This window comes from Microcaecilia unicolor, chromosome 4 (assembly GCF_901765095.1).
Source record: "Microcaecilia unicolor chromosome 4, aMicUni1.1, whole genome shotgun sequence".
NCBI lineage: Eukaryota > Metazoa > Chordata > Amphibia > Gymnophiona > Siphonopidae > Microcaecilia > Microcaecilia unicolor.
In genome coordinates, this window is record NC_044034.1 from 12,610,639 (window position 1) to 12,630,874 (window position 20,236).

General features: G+C 48.9%; 2 protein-coding genes across 5 annotated transcripts in view; one reads left to right on the forward strand and one right to left on the reverse strand.

Moving 5' to 3' along the window:
• Nucleotides 1-8,462, reverse strand: part of LOC115468296 (E3 ubiquitin-protein ligase TRIM39-like) — an 83,223-nt gene extending 74,761 nt beyond the window's left edge. For 3 of the 4 annotated variants that reach the window (XR_003941840.1, XM_030199925.1, XM_030199926.1), the window contains exons 1-4: nt 8,043-8,458; nt 7,323-7,418; nt 5,924-6,154; nt 808-830 (exon numbers count right to left, since the gene is read on the reverse strand). Coding sequence is in view for 3 of the 4 variants with exons in the window: in XM_030199925.1 (XP_030055785.1) it covers nt 808-830; nt 5,924-6,154; nt 7,323-7,418; nt 8,043-8,456 (764 nt within the window). In the remaining variant the exon portion in view is untranslated. Of the gene's footprint in view, nt 1-807; nt 831-5,923; nt 6,155-7,322; nt 7,419-8,042 lie in introns of all 4 variants that reach the window. The other variant, XM_030199927.1, reaches the window with a different exon arrangement.
• Nucleotides 1-20,236, forward strand: part of LOC115468205 (E3 ubiquitin-protein ligase TRIM39-like) — a 1,720,076-nt gene that overhangs the window by 981,139 nt on the left and 718,701 nt on the right. The gene's annotated exons all lie outside the window — the stretch shown is intronic.

The following is a 20,236-nucleotide window of genomic DNA, read 5'->3' on the forward strand; positions in this document are numbered from 1 at the left end:
GGTCCTCTTGCAATTTTTCACAATCCTCTTGTGTTTTAAGAACTTTGAATAACTTTATGTCCTCAGCAAATTTAATCACCTCACTTATTAGTCCAATTTCTAAATCATTTGTAAAGGTTAAAAAGTAGAGGTCCCAGCACAGACCCTGAGGAACCCCATTACTTACCCTTCTCCACTGAGCATATTGACCATTTAATCCTACTCTGGTTTTTCAATCTTTTTTTTTTTTTTACCAGTTCTTAATCCACAATAGGACACTGTCTCCAATCCCATGACTTTTTTATTTTTTCATGAGAAATTCAAAGGGAACCTTATCAAATGTCTTATGAAAATCCAGATAAACAATATCAACTGGCTCCCCATTATCCACATGTTTATTCACCCTTCAAAGAAATATAAACACATTTTTATAGAATTACTCTGTTATGAAGAGTGTCAGAGCAGAGACCATCACCAGCACCTCCTTCTGCACTAGGGTTGGGTAGAGGTGGAAAAGAGGTTCACAGGGTGGAGTTTGGTGGAATGAAGAGAGGATTCATGGAGGGCCAAATAGATGAGGACAGAGAGGTTGGTGGGAGAGAAGTTCTGGCAATACAGGGGGAAGGGAGGGAAGGTCTGTAATTCTCCTCCCCTCTCCTCCATCTCTTCCCCTTAATTTCTCAGTGCTTCCTCCATACCTTGACTCTCCCTCTCCTCACTCTATCCCACCTTCCTCTCTTCCAATCTGAATCAGCAGTTGATTAATTTCATTCTTCCTCACTTAAACCCATCCAGCCACATAGAAAAGGACAGAGAACTAACTTGTACCTGCTCAGGGCATCCTTCACATCCTAAAGGGAAATGAGACAGAGAATATTTCTAGTTAGATTTCACAGTTTATGAGAACACATTATACATTAGGATACTCTACTCACAGCTCTGCTGAATCACATAACAGCTACAAAATTTTGATGCCATTTCTATGATCAGCATCCAAAAATCTATAAGAAACACCCAACCTCATTATGGAAACAATTGTATCAGCCTGTTCCAAACCTACCCTTTATCTCCTGCGCTGTAGAAAAATTGATATTTGGGCAATGTTTTACAGTGGTGGAAATAAGTATTTGATCCCTTGCTGATTTTGTAAGTTTGCCCACTGACAAAGACATGAGCAGCCCATAATTGAAGGGTAGGTTATTGGTAACAGTGAGAGATAGCACATCACAAATTAAATCCGGAAAATCACATTGTGGAAAGTATATGAATTTATTTGCATTCTGCAGAGGGAAATAAGTATTTGATCCCCCACCAACCAGTAAGAGATCTGGCCCCTACAGACCAGGTAGATGCTCCAAATCAACTCGTTACCTGCATGACAGACAGCTGTCGGCAATGGTCACCTGTATGAAAGACACCTGTCCACAGACTCAGTGAATCAGTCAGACTCTAACCTCTACAAAATGGCCAAGAGCAAGGAGCTGTCTAAGGATGTCAGGGACAAGATCATACACCTGCACAAGGCTGGAATGGGCTACAAAACCATCAGTAAGATGCTGGGCGAGAAGGAGACAACTGTTGGTGCCATAGTAAGAAAATGGAAGAAGTACAAAATGACTGTCAATCGACAAAGATCTGGGGCTCCACGCAAAATCTCACCTCGTGGGGTATCCTTGATCATGAGGAAGGTTAGAAATCAGCCTACAACTACAAGGGGGGAACTTGTCAATGATCTCAAGGCAGCTGGGACCACTGTCACCACGAAAACCATTGGTAACACATTACGACATAACGGATTGCAATCCTGCAGTGCCCGCAAGGTCCCCCTGCTCCGGAAGGCACATGTGACGGCCCGTCTGAAGTTTGCCAGTGAACACCTGGATGATGCCGAGAGTGATTGGGAGAAGGTGCTGTGGTCAGATGAGACAAAAATTGAGCTCTTTGGCATGAACTCAACTCGCCGTGTTTGGAGGAAGAGAAATGCTGCCTATGACCCAAAGAACACCGTCCCCACTGTCAAGCATGGAGGTGGAAATGTTATGTTTTGGGGGTGTTTCTCTGCTAAGGGCACAGGACTACTTCACCGCATCAATGGGAGAATGGATGGGGCCATGTACCGTACAATTCTGAGTGACAACCTCCTTCCCTCAGCCAGGGCCTTAAAAATGGGTCGTGGCTGGGTCTTCCAGCACGACAATGACCCAAAACATACAGCCAAGGCAACAAAGGAGTGGCTCAGGAAGAAGCACATTAGGGTCATGGAGTGGCCTAGCCAGTCACCAGACCTTAATCCCATTGAAAACTTATGGAGGGAGCTGAAGCTGCGAGTTGCCAAGCGACAGCCCAGAACTCTTAATGATTTAGAGATGATCTGCAAAGAGGAGTGGACCAAAATTCCTCCTGACATGTGTGCAAACCTCATCATCAACTACAGAAGACGTCTGACCGCTGTGCTTGCCAACAAGGGTTTTGCCACCAAGTATTAGGTCTTGTTTGCCAGAGGGATTAAATACTTATTTCCCTCTGCAGAATGCAAATAAATTCATATACTTTCCACAATGTGATTTTCCGGATTTAATTTGTGATGTGCTATCTCTCACTGTTACCAATAACCTACCCTTCAATTATGGGCTGCTCATGTCTTTGTCAGTGGGCAAACTTACAAAATCAGCAAGGGATCAAATACTTATTTCCACCACTGTAAGTATTTAGATAAAACACACGTCCTTTCATGCCAATCAATCAGACTTTTTGATGGGGCACAGTACTGAAACCTCCATAGTGGCTGTGATCTGTGACCAGCCTGTAGACATTCTCAAGGGCCTGTGATATGTGCCTATCCAGCTTATTTTCAAAAGTGATCGCCGGCCATTTCCACATAAATCGGGAGATGGCCGGCGATTACGCAAAAGCGGCGAAATCCGTATAATCGAAAGCTTCCGTTTTGACAGCATCGCCGCTTTCCCTTCGCTTCGCCGGCGAAGGTTCAAGGGGGCGTGTCGGCAGCGAAGTGAAGATGGGATGTGGTCGGGTGTGGGCATGGCTACCAGATGGCCGGCTTTTGCCGATAATGGAAAATTAAAACCCGGCGATAATCAGTATTTCGCCGGGTTTACTTGGTCCTTTTTTTTTCATGACCAAGCCTCAAAAAAGTGCCCCAACTGACCAGATGACCACTGGAGGGAATGGGGGATGACCTCCCCGTACCCCTCCAGTGGTCGCCAACCCCCTCCCACACTAAAAATATTAAAAACAAAACCTTTTTGCCAGCCTGTATGCCAGCCTCAAATGTCATACCCAGCACCCCGACAGCAGTATGCAGGTCCCTGGAACTGTTGTTGTTGGTTGCAGTGGACTGCAGAAAGGCAGACCCAGGCCCATCCCCCCCCTACCTGTTCCACTTGTGGTGGGTAATGTTGAGCCCTCCCAAACCCCCCAAAGCCCACTCTACCCACATGTAGGTGCCCCCCTTCAGCCCTTAGGGCTAGGGTAATGGTGTGCACTTGTGGGCAGTGGGTTTGGGGGACTCAGCACACAAGGGAAGGATGCTATGCACCTGGAAGCACATTTGGTTGTTTATAAAAGATGTTTTAAGTGCCCCCTAGGGTGCCCGGTTGGTGTCCTGGAATGTGAGGGGGACCAGTGCACTACAAATGCTGGCTCCTCCCACGGCCAAATGCCTTGGATTTCGCCGGGTTTGAGATCGCCGGCAGTTTTTTCCATTATCGCGGAAAAACACACCCAGCGATGTCAAACCCGGCGAAATCCAAGGCATTTCGCCGGGCCACACCGTATTATCGAAAAAAAAAGATGGCCGGCCATCTTTTTTGATAATACGGTTTGGACCAGCTGTTGCGCCGCCGCCAAAATAGATCGCCGGCGACCTATTTCGCCAGCGACGTTCGATTATGCCCCTCCACGTGACCCACTGGATGAAAAGGTATCAAAAGTGGGGTAAGTGACTTATTTCTACCAGAGGATAGAGAGATATCAAATAATCCTGCAAAATTTCAACCTCAGGTATGGACTAACTACAGCTTTAAAAAAATGAGAAATATTTATCAATTAACTCCAGAAATCACATACCACACAGTTTTTAGGCTATAGAACATTAAAAACCTCAATGCTGTAAAAAGGTTGCACAGTCCCTCTCTACTGAACCTACAGTATACAAAACTTTTGAAAATGAAAGTTGCCCAATTTAATAGTCCAAACATTTATAAACTTTATTTCTGTTAATTATGTTGTCACGGTTTGTCAGGAGAATCACGGTGACAGCCAGAGTTGGTGAGTCCTTGTGCTGTTCCAAGACCAGAAGTACTAGGCCAGTAGGCATGAACTCTGTTCCAGGAGTAGCAGTGGGAAAACCCAGTTCTTCACCTGTGATGACCACCATTCCCCAGCGGTTGGGCCCCTGGGAGCTGGTGGCCAATAGGACTTGGGGAGGATCTGGGTAGGATGGACTACTGGAAACGGTACTGGGTCTTTGGTTGCCTTATGGTCCCCTACCACTGACCTGGAAGAGTAAAGAGGAATCTCAATTAAGAGAAATAAACCACTAGCTGGAGAGGAGAGTTGTGGCTCAGCAAAGCGACAACTATGAAGGTGCAGAGCGATAAGTGGGCAGTGGAGAAACCCAGCCCGGGAGCATGGCATTAGAGCCAGAGGGTAGGGTGCCCATCCCAGGATCATTGTGGTGCCAATGCAATGGGTCACCATGCAGGGAGGTCAGGACCTATACAACTGAGAGGGTCACAGTCTTTGGGAATCTTATTCTTGTGGATAGTCATGGACAGGAGTGTTGTAGAAAGTGTATATAGCCCTGCTGAAGCGCATCTGTAAATAAATCCAGGAGAGGAGAATACAGAAGGATTTTGGTTTTAGAAGACTTCCATTCAAAGATGAGAATTTCACACAGTTGGAAGTTCCTTTTTTGCAGAGTTGAAATACAAAAGGAAAGGGAATGGGACTTGAAATATTGCCTTTTGGTGGGGGTTTTTTTTTTTTGCAACTACTTTCAAAGTGATTTACATAGTACAGGTACTTATTTTGTACCTGGGGCCAGGGGCGTAGCCAGAAAACAGATTTTGGGTGGGCCTAGGCAAGAAGTGGGTGGGCACCAAGTGTTCTCCCCACCCCACCACCCCCACAACCACCACCAAACAAAAATCTCAGCTGGCAGGAAAACGCTTCTTTCCATCTTGGCAGTTTGCAGCACGCATGCGCTGAAAACTAAGCATGTGCAAGTGCTGGTATCATGGAGAGTAGCATTTTCATTTCCATCAGGTGGAAGTCTTCAGCTGGTGGAGCTTGGGATCCCCACCAGCTACCGCTAAATGTGTGCTACTGTTGAGTGGGCCTCAGCCCTAATTAGGTGGGCCCTGGCCCATCCAGGCCCACCTGTGGCTACGCCACTGCCTGGGGCAATGGAGGGTTACGTGAGTTGCCCAGAGTCACAAGGAGCTGTGGTGGGAATTGAACCCAGGTCCCCAAGATCAGAGTCTGCTGCACTAACCACTAGGCTACTCCTCCACTGTAGAAACAGTTCAGTTTGCATGAACTGTTGACTCCCGAGTGCTCGTTGAACTTAAAAGAGTATAACGTATCTGTTAAGATTGCCAATTTCACAGACCCCGAACCCAGAAATGCCCAGGACAGCGTTACGTTTGGTACCTTTTCACTCAGTGAGTCAAATATAGATCATTAAAAACACATAACTTGTGTGTACATGTGTAGAGCACATACAACAATTTACACCTTCTTCAGAACAGGAGGATTTGGCTATTTAAACCCCATGAAATTATTTTAAAAGCTCTGATGTAGTAAGTGCAGCTGCTGGCTGAAAAATCAGACCTTATGTAAGATATTTTGATCTGCTACTTGAATTCCTTGATTCCTCCTGGAATATCTGTAACCTCCTTAGAAACAGATTTGCTAATCTCACCTTCAGTAACTCGTTGGCCGGCTGCTGACTCTTCTCCTCTATCTTGGAGATCAGCTGGATGAGGGAGGAACTTTGCTCTTCTATCTGGATCTCATTTTCCCTCATTCTCTGGAGAATCTTCTTCTCTGCCTCCTCCAGTCTCGAAAGAAGGATCTGCTTCTCCTTATTCAGAAACTGGTGTAACTCTTCAAACTCTGACTCCACTTTCTGTCTTATGATATCTGTCTTACTCTGGATTAAACAAGGAGAGATAATTCTCAGTAACACTAGAGTGATTTTGTTGCACAGAGCTCTGGATTCAGGTCCTTCAATGAACAAGAAATCTCTTTTGTTGTCAGCAGGGCCAGTACAAGTGTGCTGAGCACCCTAGATTAATCAAGACTTGTACCTTCTACGACCCAAACCCATATTCCACACTTCCAGTGGCTCCATTACCCTTCTCTAAGTGATGGCTCTGGTACAGCACTTCCTCCTTTACCAGTGGTGACTCCAGCACAGCCTTCCTCCTCTCACCACCCACTCTTTTCCCAGCCTTCCTCTCTCACCATACTCAGAAGCTTATCCCCCTTTCACAATCTCCTCCATCCCCTGCCCAGAAACTCCCTCTGCCTCTCTCCTCATGTGCAATGTACCCATCCCGGTACCACTGTTGTCCCCATATTGTTTCTAAGTGAGCAGAAGAGGGGGTTCCCTCCTTTTCTATTCTTACCTCTTAACACAAACATCCTCCATTTCTCTCTTCCCAGCATCTACCCATTCTCTCCCTTCCTCAGAATTCATTAGCATCTTCTCCTCTCTCTTCTAGTGCAGGCTTCTGTTTTGGGCCAAATGATGCTCGAGTTGGTTTCCCAGGCTCACTCCAACATGGCCAGCCAACTGCCACACTTTGAAACCCAGCACGGCCATGAATCAGGCCAATGTTTTCCCCAGTGGGCCTAGAACTTCTTTCTCTTTTGCAGGCTCCTGCCTACCTCTTGCTCTGCTTCCCCACACCAGAGACCCTTTCAGTTCTCACAACCAAGCTACTGCTCCAATTCCTGCACACTAACAGGCCCCAATGCAACACAGCCCTGCAGCCATCCTTCCTGGCACCACAACAGAACAGCCCCAGAGACCCCCACTCTACACTGCTGGACTGGATCAAGCTTGAGCCCAGTGCTCCTTTCCCATTTTGCAGCCCACACCATACTACCATTCTGCAATAAATACAGTTTTCCATTGTTCCACATACAGATTCAGAATCTGCCTGTTTTCAGCCAATAAGGAATCAATACTATAAGTAATGAGGCACGCACATTGAATTCTATTATTCTCATATTCAGGTGATTCAGGGGATTGATGTAGTGAGAGGAACAAAAACCCTACAGAAACTGGCTCAGAAGGAGACACAGACACCCACCCTCAGCTCTTCAGTCTTCTTCTCTTCAGTCGATTGAAAGTTCAGAAGACCTTCCAGATCCTTTCTCAGAGGCTTCAGGTGCATTGTAAGCTTTTCCTGTGAATATTAAAACATCCTTGATTATCAAGTAATTATTTTTATAACCACAATTTCAGACTCAACAGTAGATATGAGATGTTCCTTCCACTTTAGATCATTTCTTTAAGATAATTGAATTCTGAGGGGTCAATATTCAAAGTGATATAATCAGGCAGGGTAGGTTCCTGCCTGGTTAAATTGCATTGAACTGGCCATGAGCCAATATTCAGCAGCCCTTAACTGGCCATTGCCCCTGGATTTTGGCAGAGAGCTCCACAGCTGTGTCTAGGCAGAGGACGGGTGATCCAGGGGTCAGAGTCAGGGTGGAACTGGATTTGTAAAAGGCACAGAAAGGCAGTATATCATCCCATTCCCTTTCCCCCCTAACCAGGTTATCAATAGAAATCAAACAAATCCCCCCTAACCAGGTAAACTGCACAGGGTACCCTAACTTTACCTGTTTAGGTACTCGGGTACAGCATGGAGTATTGGCAATACCTGTATTCCTTCTGGGAGCCACAACTCATAGGCTGAATATTGACCCCTGAATGTATATGGAAGATGCTCAAATAGACAGCAGCCAGGGTTCAAGTTTCAAACTCTGCTAATTCAACTCCATTTAGTTTCATTAAATGCACATACCTTGTATTCCTGCACAGCCTCCTCTATGGGGATCACGGTATAAGATTTGTGATCTCTGGACTCTCTACAAATAAGGCAGATAATTTTCTGATCCTCTTCACAAAACAGCTTCAGTTTCTCTTCATGCTTCTCACACAGATTCTCCTCTTTGGGTCTCACTGAAGTCTGACTGAGCTTTTTCACCATTTCTGTCATATTTGCCAGCTGCCTGTTAGGTCTGAGGTTCCTCTGCCTGGATCTTTTTCTGCATTGGGGACAGGAGACGTTTGTGTCTCTCCCCTCCCAGCTCTGAGTGATACAGGAGCGGCAGAAGTTGTGTCCACAGTCCGTAGTCACTGGATCTTTAAAATAATCCAGACAGATAGAACAAGAAGCTTCATCTCGCAGACTCTCAGCAGGGGTTGCAGCAGCCATGATTCTTGCAGGAAATGAGAGCAGGAATTCAGTTTCTGTTTCGCATTGTAACTTGTATTTACTTTGAAAATAAAGGAGTGTCTCTCTGAGGTAGGACCTTTGCCAGGGACTTTCTGTAATTTGAGGACACCAGGGCTGTGTGCCCTTCTTCCTGTCTAGCTGATTCCCGTAACCGCCTGCGGGTTTTTGTGCGCATTTTAGCCTTTGGCTGCAGGTTGGGTGCTTTTTCGCTGCCCCCGTAGCCGCGTTTTAAGAAGCGCTGCTAGGCGCTAGTCTGTGCAGCTGCAGCAGTCCCTGAGCTTCCCTCTCTCCTATTGATTCGTGCGCTTTTTCTGTGTCACTCTCTGTCTCTCTCACTCCACAGTGCCAGTGGGGGTATCTGTGGCTCCTCCATATGGCCTGTGTCTTGGCTGCACTGCACCCCAGCTGCGGCGCGGAGACACCAGTGGGAGGGAGAGGAGGGAGCCGGAGAGTGGAGTGGATATGAGCTGCTGCAACCACATTGTCGTGCTTAATTGTCGTTGGCATTTTTATTTAATCTCACTTATATTTCCATATCATCATGCTGATCAATCCATAGACTGGTGGGTTGTGTCCATCTACCAGCAGGTGGAGATAGAGAGCAAACTTTTGCCTCCCTATATGTGGTCATGTGCTGCCGGAAACTCCCCAGTATGTTCTCTATCTCAGCAGGTGGTGGTCACACACAGCAGCAGCTCTGGCTAGGCCTCCAAGCCTAATTTTTAGGTTTTCTTGAGTACCTGGGGTTGAGGGCTCTTCTTGAGCAGGTGCAAACCTGGTGTTGCCAGGTCCCTCCTTTTCTCCCCCCTCCCGCTGGCTCCGTTAAAAAAAAAATTTGAACGTCCTTTAAGGGTGTTTATTTCAACGTTTATATCAGCGTTTATTGCAGCTGCTCACTGGGACACCAGTTCGTTACAGCTCGGAGCGAGAAGCAGGTAATTTTTACTTTTTGTAGCGGGCAGGGGGTTCCCCGATCGGTCTCCATGTGGCTTATGGCGTCGGAGGTCGAGGGCGCTAAGAATCGCTCCCCGGACCGCGTGTGCGTGTCTAGCGGGGATGCGGGGGTTTCAAAGCCTGAATCGCCTTTTTTGGGCGTCAGTTTGGAGTCCGGTCAGTGTCCCGGTTCTTCCTCCGGTGCGGCGGTTTTTCCCGCCATAAACGCCCATCCCCCGCTGCTCGCCTCCGCCATCTTGGCCGGCCATTCTGCTTGGACGGCTACTTCTTGGGCCGCCCTTGAGCTGGGAGACGTTAATGCCATGGCCGCCCTTGATTTGGGCGATGGCAGAAAAGCGGCTAAAGTTAAGCGCCGTTCTTCCCGCACGGCTCCTTCGTGGAGTGTCGCGCCGGACACCATCTTGGATGCGCAGCATGTTTCTCCCCCGCTCTTGCGAGCGCCAGTTGAGGGTGCGTCTAGGGCTGTGGCCCAGGCTGCTGAAGTGCACAGTCTGGGGGGTTTCTCCCCCGAGTTTATTTTGCTGCTGCATCAGGCCTTCCTTATGCAAAACGCTGCCCCTGCTCCCTTGTCCGATAAAGGGGTTGAGGCCCCCGGAAGTAAATGCCCTCGGGTGGATTCCCAGGCCTTAGAGGACTCTGTCTCCTCTGATGTAGATGAGGGCAGCGTATCTGAGTTCTCCCAACGGTCCTTTGGGGATTCCTTGGAGGAGACGGATTCCCGCTCGGATGGAGCGGATGACCCCTCTGCAGCGCGGATCTTTCGCTCAGAGGATTTGCCCAACCTGTTAGTGCAGGCCATGAGCATTTTGAAGATTTCCTCTCCAGAGGACGTCTCTCCCTCAGCCCCTGTTGGCTCCGCCATTATGCTGGGGATGAAGCGCCCGCCTAGAACCTTCCACGTGCATGATGCCATGCACACCTTAATTTCGGCTCAATGGGATGTCCCGGAAGCGAGCCTCAACGTGGCTAGGGCTATGTCACGCCTCTATCCTTTGCCTGAAAGTGAACGGGAGGCCTTTCTTTGGCCTACCGTGGATTCTTTAATCACTGCGGTGACTAAGAAAACGGCGTTGCCAGTGGAAGGTGGCACGGCCCTAAAGGACGCCCAAGACAGAAGATTGGAGGCGGCCTTAAGGTCGTCCTTCGAGGCGGCTGCCTTAAGTTTGCAGGCCTCAGTTTGCGGCTCCTATGTGGCCAGGGCATGCCTGACGATTGTGCAGCGGGCTTCCCCCTCGGATCCTTCCTTGAGGGCTGATTGGCCGGCCCTGGAATCGGGCTTGGCTTATTTGGCAGACTTACTGTATGATGTCTTGAGAGCCTCAGCTAAAGGTATGGCTCAGACAGTCTCTGCGCGGCGGTGGCTTTGGCTGAAGCATTGGTCTGCGGACCACGCCTCTAAGTCCCGCCTGGCTAAGTTGCCTTTTAAAGGCAAGCTGCTCTTTGGGGTCGAGCTGGACAAAATTGTGACCGATCTCGGCACGTCTAAGGGCAAGAGGTTACCAGAGGTCAGGGCTCGGGCTAGTGCTCGTCCCGGTAACTCCAGAGGACGGTTTCAGGAAGCCCGTCGGTACCGCCCGGGCAAGTCGGACTCCTCTGCCCCCTCTTCCTTCAAGAGGAACTTCTCCCCCAAGCAGCATTCCTTTCGCAGAGACCGCCGTCCCGGAGGTGCGCCCTCCGGTCCTCCCCCAGGGTCTCGTACCCAATTACGGGGTCCTGGTCCATGGCCCAGGGCAGATTGGAGGACGCCTGTCCTCGTTTCTGGGCGAGTGGACCAGGGTAACTTCAGATGCTTGGGTGCTGGAAGTCATCAGAGACGGCTACAAGCTAGAGTTCTGCCGACCCTTAAGAGACGGGTTTGTACTCTCTCCCTGCAAGTCTCTGGTCAAAGCTGTGGCAGTGCAGCAGACTCTGGACAATCTGATCCGCCTGGGTGCGGTCGTTCCAGTGCCAGAAAATCAGCTTGGCAAGGGACGTTACTCCATTTACTTTGTGGTAGAAAGAAAGGAGGATCTGTACAGCCTATCCTCGACCTCAAAGGGGTCAATCGGGCCTTGAAAATTCGGCACTTTCGCATGGAGACTCTCCGCTCTGTTATAGCGGCAGTGAAGGCAGGGGAGTTCCTGGCATCCTTGGACATCAAGGAAGCATACTTGCATATTTCCATCTGGCCTCCTCATCAACGCTTTCTGCGTTTTGCAGTCCTGGGCCAACACTTCCAGTTCAGAGCCCTCCCGTTCGGGTTGGCTACTGCTCCGCGGACCTTCTCCAAAGTAATGGTGGTCATCGCGGCCTTCCTGCGAAAGGAAGGAGTACAAGTCCATCCTTATCTGGACGACTGGTTGATCCGAGCCCCCTCTTATGCAGAGTGCGGCAAAGCTGTGGACCGGGTGATTGCTCTTTTGAGCTCCCTGGGGTGGATCATCACCTGGGAGAAAAGCCAGCTGCGCCCGACTCAGTCCCTGGAGTATCTGGGAGTTCAATTCGACACCCAAGTGGGCAGAGTGTTCCTGCCGGACAATCGGATTGTCGACTTCAGGCTCAGGTGGACCAGTTCCTAGTAGCCTCTCCGCTTCGGGCTTGGGACTATGTGCAGCTGTTGGGCTCTATGACGGCCACGATGGAAGTAGTGCCCTGGGCCAGGGCTCATATGAGACCGCTTCAACACTCTCTGCTGCAGCGCTGGACTCCGGTGTCGGAGGATTATGCTGTGCGCCTTCCCTTGGACCCAGCAGTGCGCAAGGCGCTGAGCTGGTGGCTGCAGACAGACATGTTGTCTGCAGGGATGCCTCTTGTGACCCCGGAGTGGATTGTCGTCACGACGGACGCCTCTTTGACGGGCTGGGGAGCCCACTGTTTGGGAAGGACAGCACAGGGGCTCTGGTCTCCTGCAGAGGCAAAGTGGTCTATCAACCTCCTGGAACTCAGAGCCATTCGGTTGGCGCTGTTGCAGTTCCTCCCGATACTGGCGTTGAAGCCAGTACGGGTCCTGTCAGACAATGCCACGGCTGTGGCCTATGTCAACCACCAGGGAGGTACCAAGAGCGCCCCTCTAGCCAAGGACGCCATGAATTTATACCAGTGGGCGGAAGCGAGCCTGGAGCAGCTGTCAGCAGCCCACATTGCCGGAGTCATGAATGTCAAGGCGGACTTTCTCAGTCGCCATACCTTGGATCCCGGAGAGTGGCAGTTATCGGCTCAGGCGTTCTTGGACATCACGAAGCGCTGGGGCCAGCCGAGCCTAGATCTGATGGCGTCATCGGCCAATTCCCAAGTGCCGCGCTTTTTCAGCAGAGGACGGGACCCTCGATCCCTGGGAGTAGATGCTCTTCTCCAACAGTGGCCGACACAGGAGCTTCTCTATGTGTTCCCGCCCTGGCCCATGTTGGGCAGGGTGCTAGACTGGGTGGCAAAGCATCCGGGCCGGATAATCCTGGTGGGTCCGGACTGGCCCAGACGTCCCTGGTATGCGGACTTGATCAGGCTCTCAGTGGACGACCCTCTGCGACTGCCAGTGGAGCAGGGCCTGTTGCATCAGGGTCCCGTGGTGATGGAGGATCCCTCCCCCTTTGGTCTTACGGCCTGGCTATTGAGCGGCAGTGTCTGAGGAAGAAGGGCTTCTCAGACAAGGTCATCGCCACTATGCTGAGAGCGAGGAAGCGCTCTATTTCTACTGCTTACGCCAGGGTTTGGCGTACCTTTGCAGCGTGATGTGAAGCAGGCTCACTTTCTCCCTTCACTGCTCCAATTTCTTCAGTGTTGGTGTTCCTGCAAGAAGGTCTGGAGAAAGGCCTGTCGCTCAGTTCCCTTAAAGTCCAGGTAGCGGCTCTGGCTTGCTTCAGGGGCCGCCTGAAGGGTGCTTCCCTGGCTTCGCAGCCAGATGTGGTGCGCTTTCTCAAGGGAGTTAATCACCTGCGCCCTCCTCTGCACTCAGTGGTGCCTGCGTGGAATCTCAACCTGGTGCTAAGAGCCTTGCAGAAGCCGCCTTTTGAACCCTTGTCGAGGGCATCTCTGAAAGACCTGATGTTGAAAGCAGTCTTTTTGGTGGCTATCACTTCAGCCAGAAGAGTTTCCGAGCTCCAGGCACTCTCATGTCGAGAGCCTTTTCTGCAGTTCACTGAAGCAGGAGTGACTATTCGCACAGTGCCTTCCTTCCTGCCCAAGATTGTTTCTCGCTTCCATGTGAATCAGCAGCTCTGTCTCCCTTCCTTTCGTAGGGAGGACTACCCAAAGGAATACTCTGCTCTCAAATATCTGGATGTGAGACGAGTCATCATCAGATACTTGGAAGTGACCAATGATTTCCAGAAGTCGGATCATCTGTTTGTCCTGTTTGCAGGTCCTCGTAAGGGTCTGCAGGCTGCTAAGCCTACAGTGGCAAGATGGGTCAAGGAAGCCATTGCGGCGGCTTATGTGGCTGCGGGGAAGGTGCCGCCTATCCAGCTGAAGGCTCACTCCACTAGAGCTCAGGCGGCCTCGATGGCAGAGGCCGGGTCCATCTCCTTGGAAGAGATATGCAAGGCGGCAACTTGGGCATTGGCCCATACCTTCTCCAGGCATTACCGCTTGACTGTGGCTGCTCGGGCGGAGGCCCGGTTTGGAGCTTCAATGTTGCGGTCAGGGATTTCAATGTCCCGCCCTGGGTGAGTACTGCTTCGGTACATCCCACCAGTCTATGGATTGATCAGCATGATGATATGGAAGGTAAAATTATGTATCATACCTGATAATTTTCTTTCCATTAATCATAGCTGATCAATCCATAGCCCCTCCCAGATATCTGTACTGTTTATATTCTGGTTGCATTTCAGATTCAAGTTTAGTCTTCAGTTCCTGTTCAGGAGGACTTCGTGTTCAAGTTTTTTCAATTGGATTCTTCAAGAGTTGAGACGAGTTTGTGTTACAGTGAGCTGCTGCATTCCTCTCCCCTCCGTTTTACAGGGCTGGATTGAGACATAAATTCTGCCGGCGCTCCCTCCCGCTTCGTGCGGCTGTAGGGCAGCTTTGTACCCCTCCCGCTTCGGCGGTGTTAGGGTCAGTCAGCTCCTCCCGCGGTTGCGGTTGCAGGATAAGCCAGATCCCCCCGCATCGACGGGGTGGTGTCCCTCCCCCGCTCCGCGGGGATGAGCTGGACAGATTACCCTCCCCCACTTGTGTGGGGATGAGCTGGGTTAATTCCCCTCCCCCGTTTCGGCGGTGGTGAGCTGGGCAGAGTGTCCCTTTGTGGGTGTAATTCTCTAAGTGCTGAGTCCTGCGGATGGAGCTTGGATATCGACATACTGAGGAGTTTCCGGCAGCACATGACCACATATAGGGAGGCAAAAGGATTGCTCTCTATCTCCACCTGCTGGTAGATGGACACAACCCACCAGTCTATGGATTGATCAGCTATGATTAATGGAAAGAAAATTATCAGGTATGATACATAATTTTACCTTTCAACCACTGCCGTTGCTGCCAAACTTCTGCAGTCATAGCAGCATTTTACTACGAGCACAATTCGTTGCATCTTCCATTCCCCACCCCCTACGGGAGGGAGAATAAGAGGCTGGAGCACAGAAGGAGTGCTATGAAAAGAGGGTAAGGGTCTGGAATACGTGGAGGGGGGATGTGAAGTGAGGGTGAGGTGCAAGACCATGTAGGGTGGGGTGAAGAGAGTTGAGGAGCTGGTCCACAGGGAAGGGTGAATGAAGACAGAGTGAGGCTCTGGCCCATAAGGGAGAAGAGAGGGTGAAGTTCTCAAAAGGGTCAGGCTGGGCTTAAGGAAGGGGTCTATGCCTGTTAATTTCTCAGAATGACTTTTGAAGGGTATTAGAGTTTGTTTTTGTCTGGCTTGGATTACTGCAGTGTTTCATTCGTGAGACTGTTGTACATATATAGGCATAGCAGGCAGTGCTGAATTCAACTGTATGTTTGTTGTATGGGCTGTCAAAATATGAACATGTTATCAGAAATTAAACTGGTTAACTATGTAAGACAGAATGAAATACAAGTTGGTGATGATGGTTCATTACTGTGCGTATCATGACTCATCCTAGTATTTATCAGACTATCTTCATCCATATAAAAGCTCATACTGGACATAACATAACTCTTCGCCCTTATGATCCCCAATGTATCTATCACAAATGGACTTTACCATAACCTCACTCTGTATTTGTTCATACCGGTATTGGCAATCACCTCTACTGTACTATGTAAGCCACACTGAGCCTGCAAATACAGTGGGGGAAATAAGTATTTGATCCCTTGCTGATTTTGTAAGTTTGCCCACTGACAAAGACATGAGCAGCCCATAATTGAAGGGTAGGTTATTGGTAACAGTGAGAGATAGCACATCACAAATTAAATCCGGAAAATCACATTGTGGAAAGTATATGAATTTATTTGCATTCTGCAGAGGGAAATAAGTATTTAATCCCTCTGGCAAACAAGACCTAATACTTGGTGGCAAAACCCTTGTTGGCAAGCACAGCGGTCAGACGTCTTCTGTAGTTGATGATGAGGTTTGCACACATGTCAGGAGGAATTTTGGTCCACTCCTCTTTGCAGATCATCTCTAAATCATTAAGAGTTCTGGGCTGTCGCTTGGCAACTCGCAGCTTCAGCTCCCTCCATAAGTTTTCAATGGGATTAAGGTCTGGTGATTGGCTAGGCCACTCCATGACCCTAATGTGCTTCTTCCTGAGCCACTCCTTTGTTGCCTTGGCTGTATGTTTTGGGTCATTGTCGTGCTGGAAGACCCAGCCACGACCCATTTTTAAGGCCCTGGCGGAGGGAAGGAGGTTGTCACTCAGAATTGTACGGTACATGGCCCCATCCATTCTCCCATTGATGCGGTGAAGTAGTCCTGTGCCCTTAGCAGAGAAACACCCCCAAAACATAACATTTCCACCTCCATGCTTGACAGTGGGGACGGTGTTCTTTGGGTCATAGGCAGCATTTCTCTTCCTCCAAACACGGCGAGTTGAGTTCATGCCAAAGAGCTCAATTTTTGTCTCATCTGACCACAGCACCTTCTCCCAATCACTCTCGGCATCATCCAGGTGTTCACTGGCAAACTTCAGACGGGCCGTCACATGTGCCTTCCGGAGCAGGGGGACCTTGCGGGCACTGCAGGATTGCAATCCGTTATGTCGTAATGTGTTACCAATGGTTTTCGTGGTGACAGTGGTCCCAGCTGCCTTGAGATCATTGACAAGTTCCCCCCTTGTAGTTGTAGGCTGATTTCTAACCTTCCTCATGATCAAGGATACCCCACGAGGTGAGATTTTGCGTGGAGCCCCAGATCTTTGTCGATTGACAGTCATTTTGTACTTCTTCCATTTTCTTACTATGGCACCAACAGTTGTCTCCTTCTCGCCCAGCGTCTTACTGATGGTTTTGTAGACCATTCCAGCCTTGTGCAGGTGTATGATCTTGTCCCTGACATCCTTAGACAGCTCCTTGCTCTTGGCCATTTTGTAGAGGTTAGAGTCTGACTGATTCACTGAGTCTGTGGACAGGTGTCTTTCATACAGGTGACCATTGCCGACAGCTGTCTGTCATGCAGGTAACGAGTTGATTTGGAGCATCTACCTGGTCTGTAGGGGCCAGATCTCTTACTGGTTGGTGGGGGATCAAATACTTATTTCCCTCTGCAGAATGCAAATAAATTCATATACTTTCCACAATGTGATTTTCCGGATTTAATTTGTGATGTGCTATCTCTCACTGTTACCAATAACCTACCCTTCAATTATGGGCTGCTCATGTCTTTGTCAGTGGGCAAACTTACAAAATCAGCAAGGGATCAAATACTTATTTCCCCCACTGTAGGTGGGAAAATGTGAGATACAAATATAACAAATAAATACATATTTTCTACAGTGGGTGCTCCGATCAGACAATATGTCTGTTGACAGTGCCAGATTTTCGTTTGTAAGGGACAAGTGTGAGAAATGGAGGCTCATCTTTTCTGTCGCCGGACCGACGGAGTAGAACAAATTGCCTGGAACTCTCAGGACACAGAAGAATTCAGGGCTATTGTTACATTCCTCACCTGGCTCCAGACCTGCACGGCCGATTCGCCGGCGAGCCGTGGTCCGGCTGAGATAGCTGGCCATCTTGGATGTGGTTTTTCCAGGAGAGGTCGACCATCTTGGGATGGGCATCTCTGCTTGTGGCAGCCATCTTGGAGTTGGGTAGCTTCAGGAAGGAAGCCCATATTTGGGCGAAGGGCATCTCTGCTGATGGGGGCAGCCATCTTGGATCAGCTGCACATGCTTGAGCCTAATTCCTCCCCTACTTAAGGCACTGCCTCCAGCCCTTCGTTGCTTCGGCTTCTGCTGCATAGAGGTCGTGGTCCACATCCATGTTCCTTATCGGTTATCCTGATTCCAGTGTTTCCTGTGTTCCAGACCTTGGCTTGTTTCCTGACCACATGTTGTGTTGCTGCCTGCCTCTGACCTCGGACTCTGTTTTGACTATTCTCAGCTCTACTGTTTTCTTGGCTCTTGGACTGTGTCTGTTGGCTACCTGTCTGGTCGGTGGTCGTGCAACCCCGCCGGTTCCGGAAGTCCTGCCGGCCGCTTAAACCCAGGGGCTCAACTCCTGGGGAACAGTGGCTAAGTGCAGGTGAAGCTAGGTGTTGTCTGGCTGCCTGACCGAGTGCGGTGGCACTCCATCTTTGCCATGCTCAGTTGGGGCACAAGGGCTCATATCCCCAGTCATAACAGTAAGCCGAAGCCATGAGCTCACCAGACAAGACCGAGTGTTCCAACCTAGCTCAGGTCCTACAATAGCAGCAGGCTCAACTAACCCGCTTGTCCTGTGTTTTACAGGAGGTCTGCACCCAGCTGCCAGCACTCCAGCATCAGGTCCCCGTGGCTCCTCCGGACTCTAGGGCGGAGGCTTCCACCGCATGGTTGCAACTTCCAGAGCCTCCGCGGTACGATGGTACCCCTGCAGCATGCCATGATTTCCTCAATCAGTGCCAAATCCTGTTTGAGTTACAAACGGAGGTCTTCCCCTCTGACAAGATAAAAGTGACCTACATCATCTCTCTGCTGTCTGGTGCTGCCCTGGCCTGGGCGTCTCCACTATGGGAACAGCGGAGTCCGGTTCTGGCAGACCTGGAGGATTTTCTGCGGCAGTTCCGGATGGTATTTGCCGTGCCTGGCCGACCTTCCTCTGCCTCTGGGGAGCTGCTGCGGATCCAGCAGGGCTCCGGGTCGGTCGGGGCGTATGCTGTCCAGTTCCATACCTTGGCCGCAGAACTCAGGTGGAACCAGGAGGCCCTAATGCAGTGATGGGCAACCTTTTGAGCTTGGTGTGTCAAAATTCACCAAAAAACCGAGAATAACTCAGGTGGTGTGTCACTTTGAGAAAAAAAAACATAATTTTGAGATATTTATAGTTTAAATAACAAAAATGTATAATTGTAATATATAACTGTATTTAATAAACCAAAAACTAATTATTTAACTTACCTGCTTAGTGACTTCTTTGTTCATCTGCCAGTCGGTTTCTTTTGTTGGTCTTGATATTATTTAACTTGTGTGGGGTGCCGTGAACTAAGATAAGTGAGGGGGAGGGGGAATTCTTTAACTAACCTGCCTATTAGTGACTTTTTTGTTGCTGAATTTCATTGGCTAAATCTTCAATTGAAGGTTGGTATTTTGTACACTTCAAGCCCAAGCAAGCGCTACTAACTTCATCTGTCAATCTGTTTCTTTTGTTGGTTTTGAAATTATTTAACGCTGAGAATGAGGTTTCACAAAAGTACGTAGAGGGAAAAATTGTGAGTAAAGCCATTGCTATATTTTTCAAGGTGCTAAAAGTGTCTGGTAATCGGTTCCAGGCACTCCAAATTTCCTGTTCATAGTGGCACTCCTCTTGATTCTCCAAGCGGCACCTTTCCAGATTCTCAAGCTTTGACCTCAAGTCGACAAACATCTGAGCCCAGATGCTGTCTTGAAATTCTACAAGTTGCATCTCCAAATCATCAATTTGCATCCATTGGAAACCATTTAATTCCAAACTACTGTAGACTACTACATCAGGATACTTAATTATTTTCATGGTCTGTTCTTGGCTTCTAAATTGATTAAATGTATCACTGAACTGGTCAAGTAACGAGTCTAAAACATGCTGGTACTTTATATGCAAGGGTTCCATTTCATTTTGTATAGCTGCACTGGCCTTCTCAAAATACTTTGTTACTCGAGGAAAATACTTATAAGTTTTAGTTTCTACATCTCGCTTGAAAATTTTAAGTTTACTTTCAAAAGCTTTTATGTATCCAAACATAACGTCAATACTTTTGCCAAAACCTTGTAACTTTAAGTTCAGTTCATTAATATGAACAGAGAGATCTGTAAAAAACATCAGGGTGTTGACCCACTTATCATCATTGAGCTGAGGAAAGTTTCCCAGATCCTTATCCTCAAGAAATACCTTAATTTCTTCAAAGTGCTCAAGAACTTTGCCTCGGCTCAGCCATCGTACATTATTGTACATCAGCAGTCCACTGTAGGTGGAATCAACCTCCAGTAAAAGTGCAGAAAATTCTCGCTTGTGAAGGGGGCGAGCAGCTATTAAATTAACTATTTTTGTATCAACTGACATTAAGTCGTTTAAGTCGGTGAATCCTGCCTTGGCACATAAAGCCTCCTGATGGATAATACAATGAAAAGGCACAATCGGATGTCCAATAGCTTCCGTAAACAATTTGACAAATCCAACTTTTTTCCCCACCATGTTTGGTGCCCAATCTGTTGTCACTGACACAACTTTAGAGATATCAATGCTTAGGTCACGGAATGTTT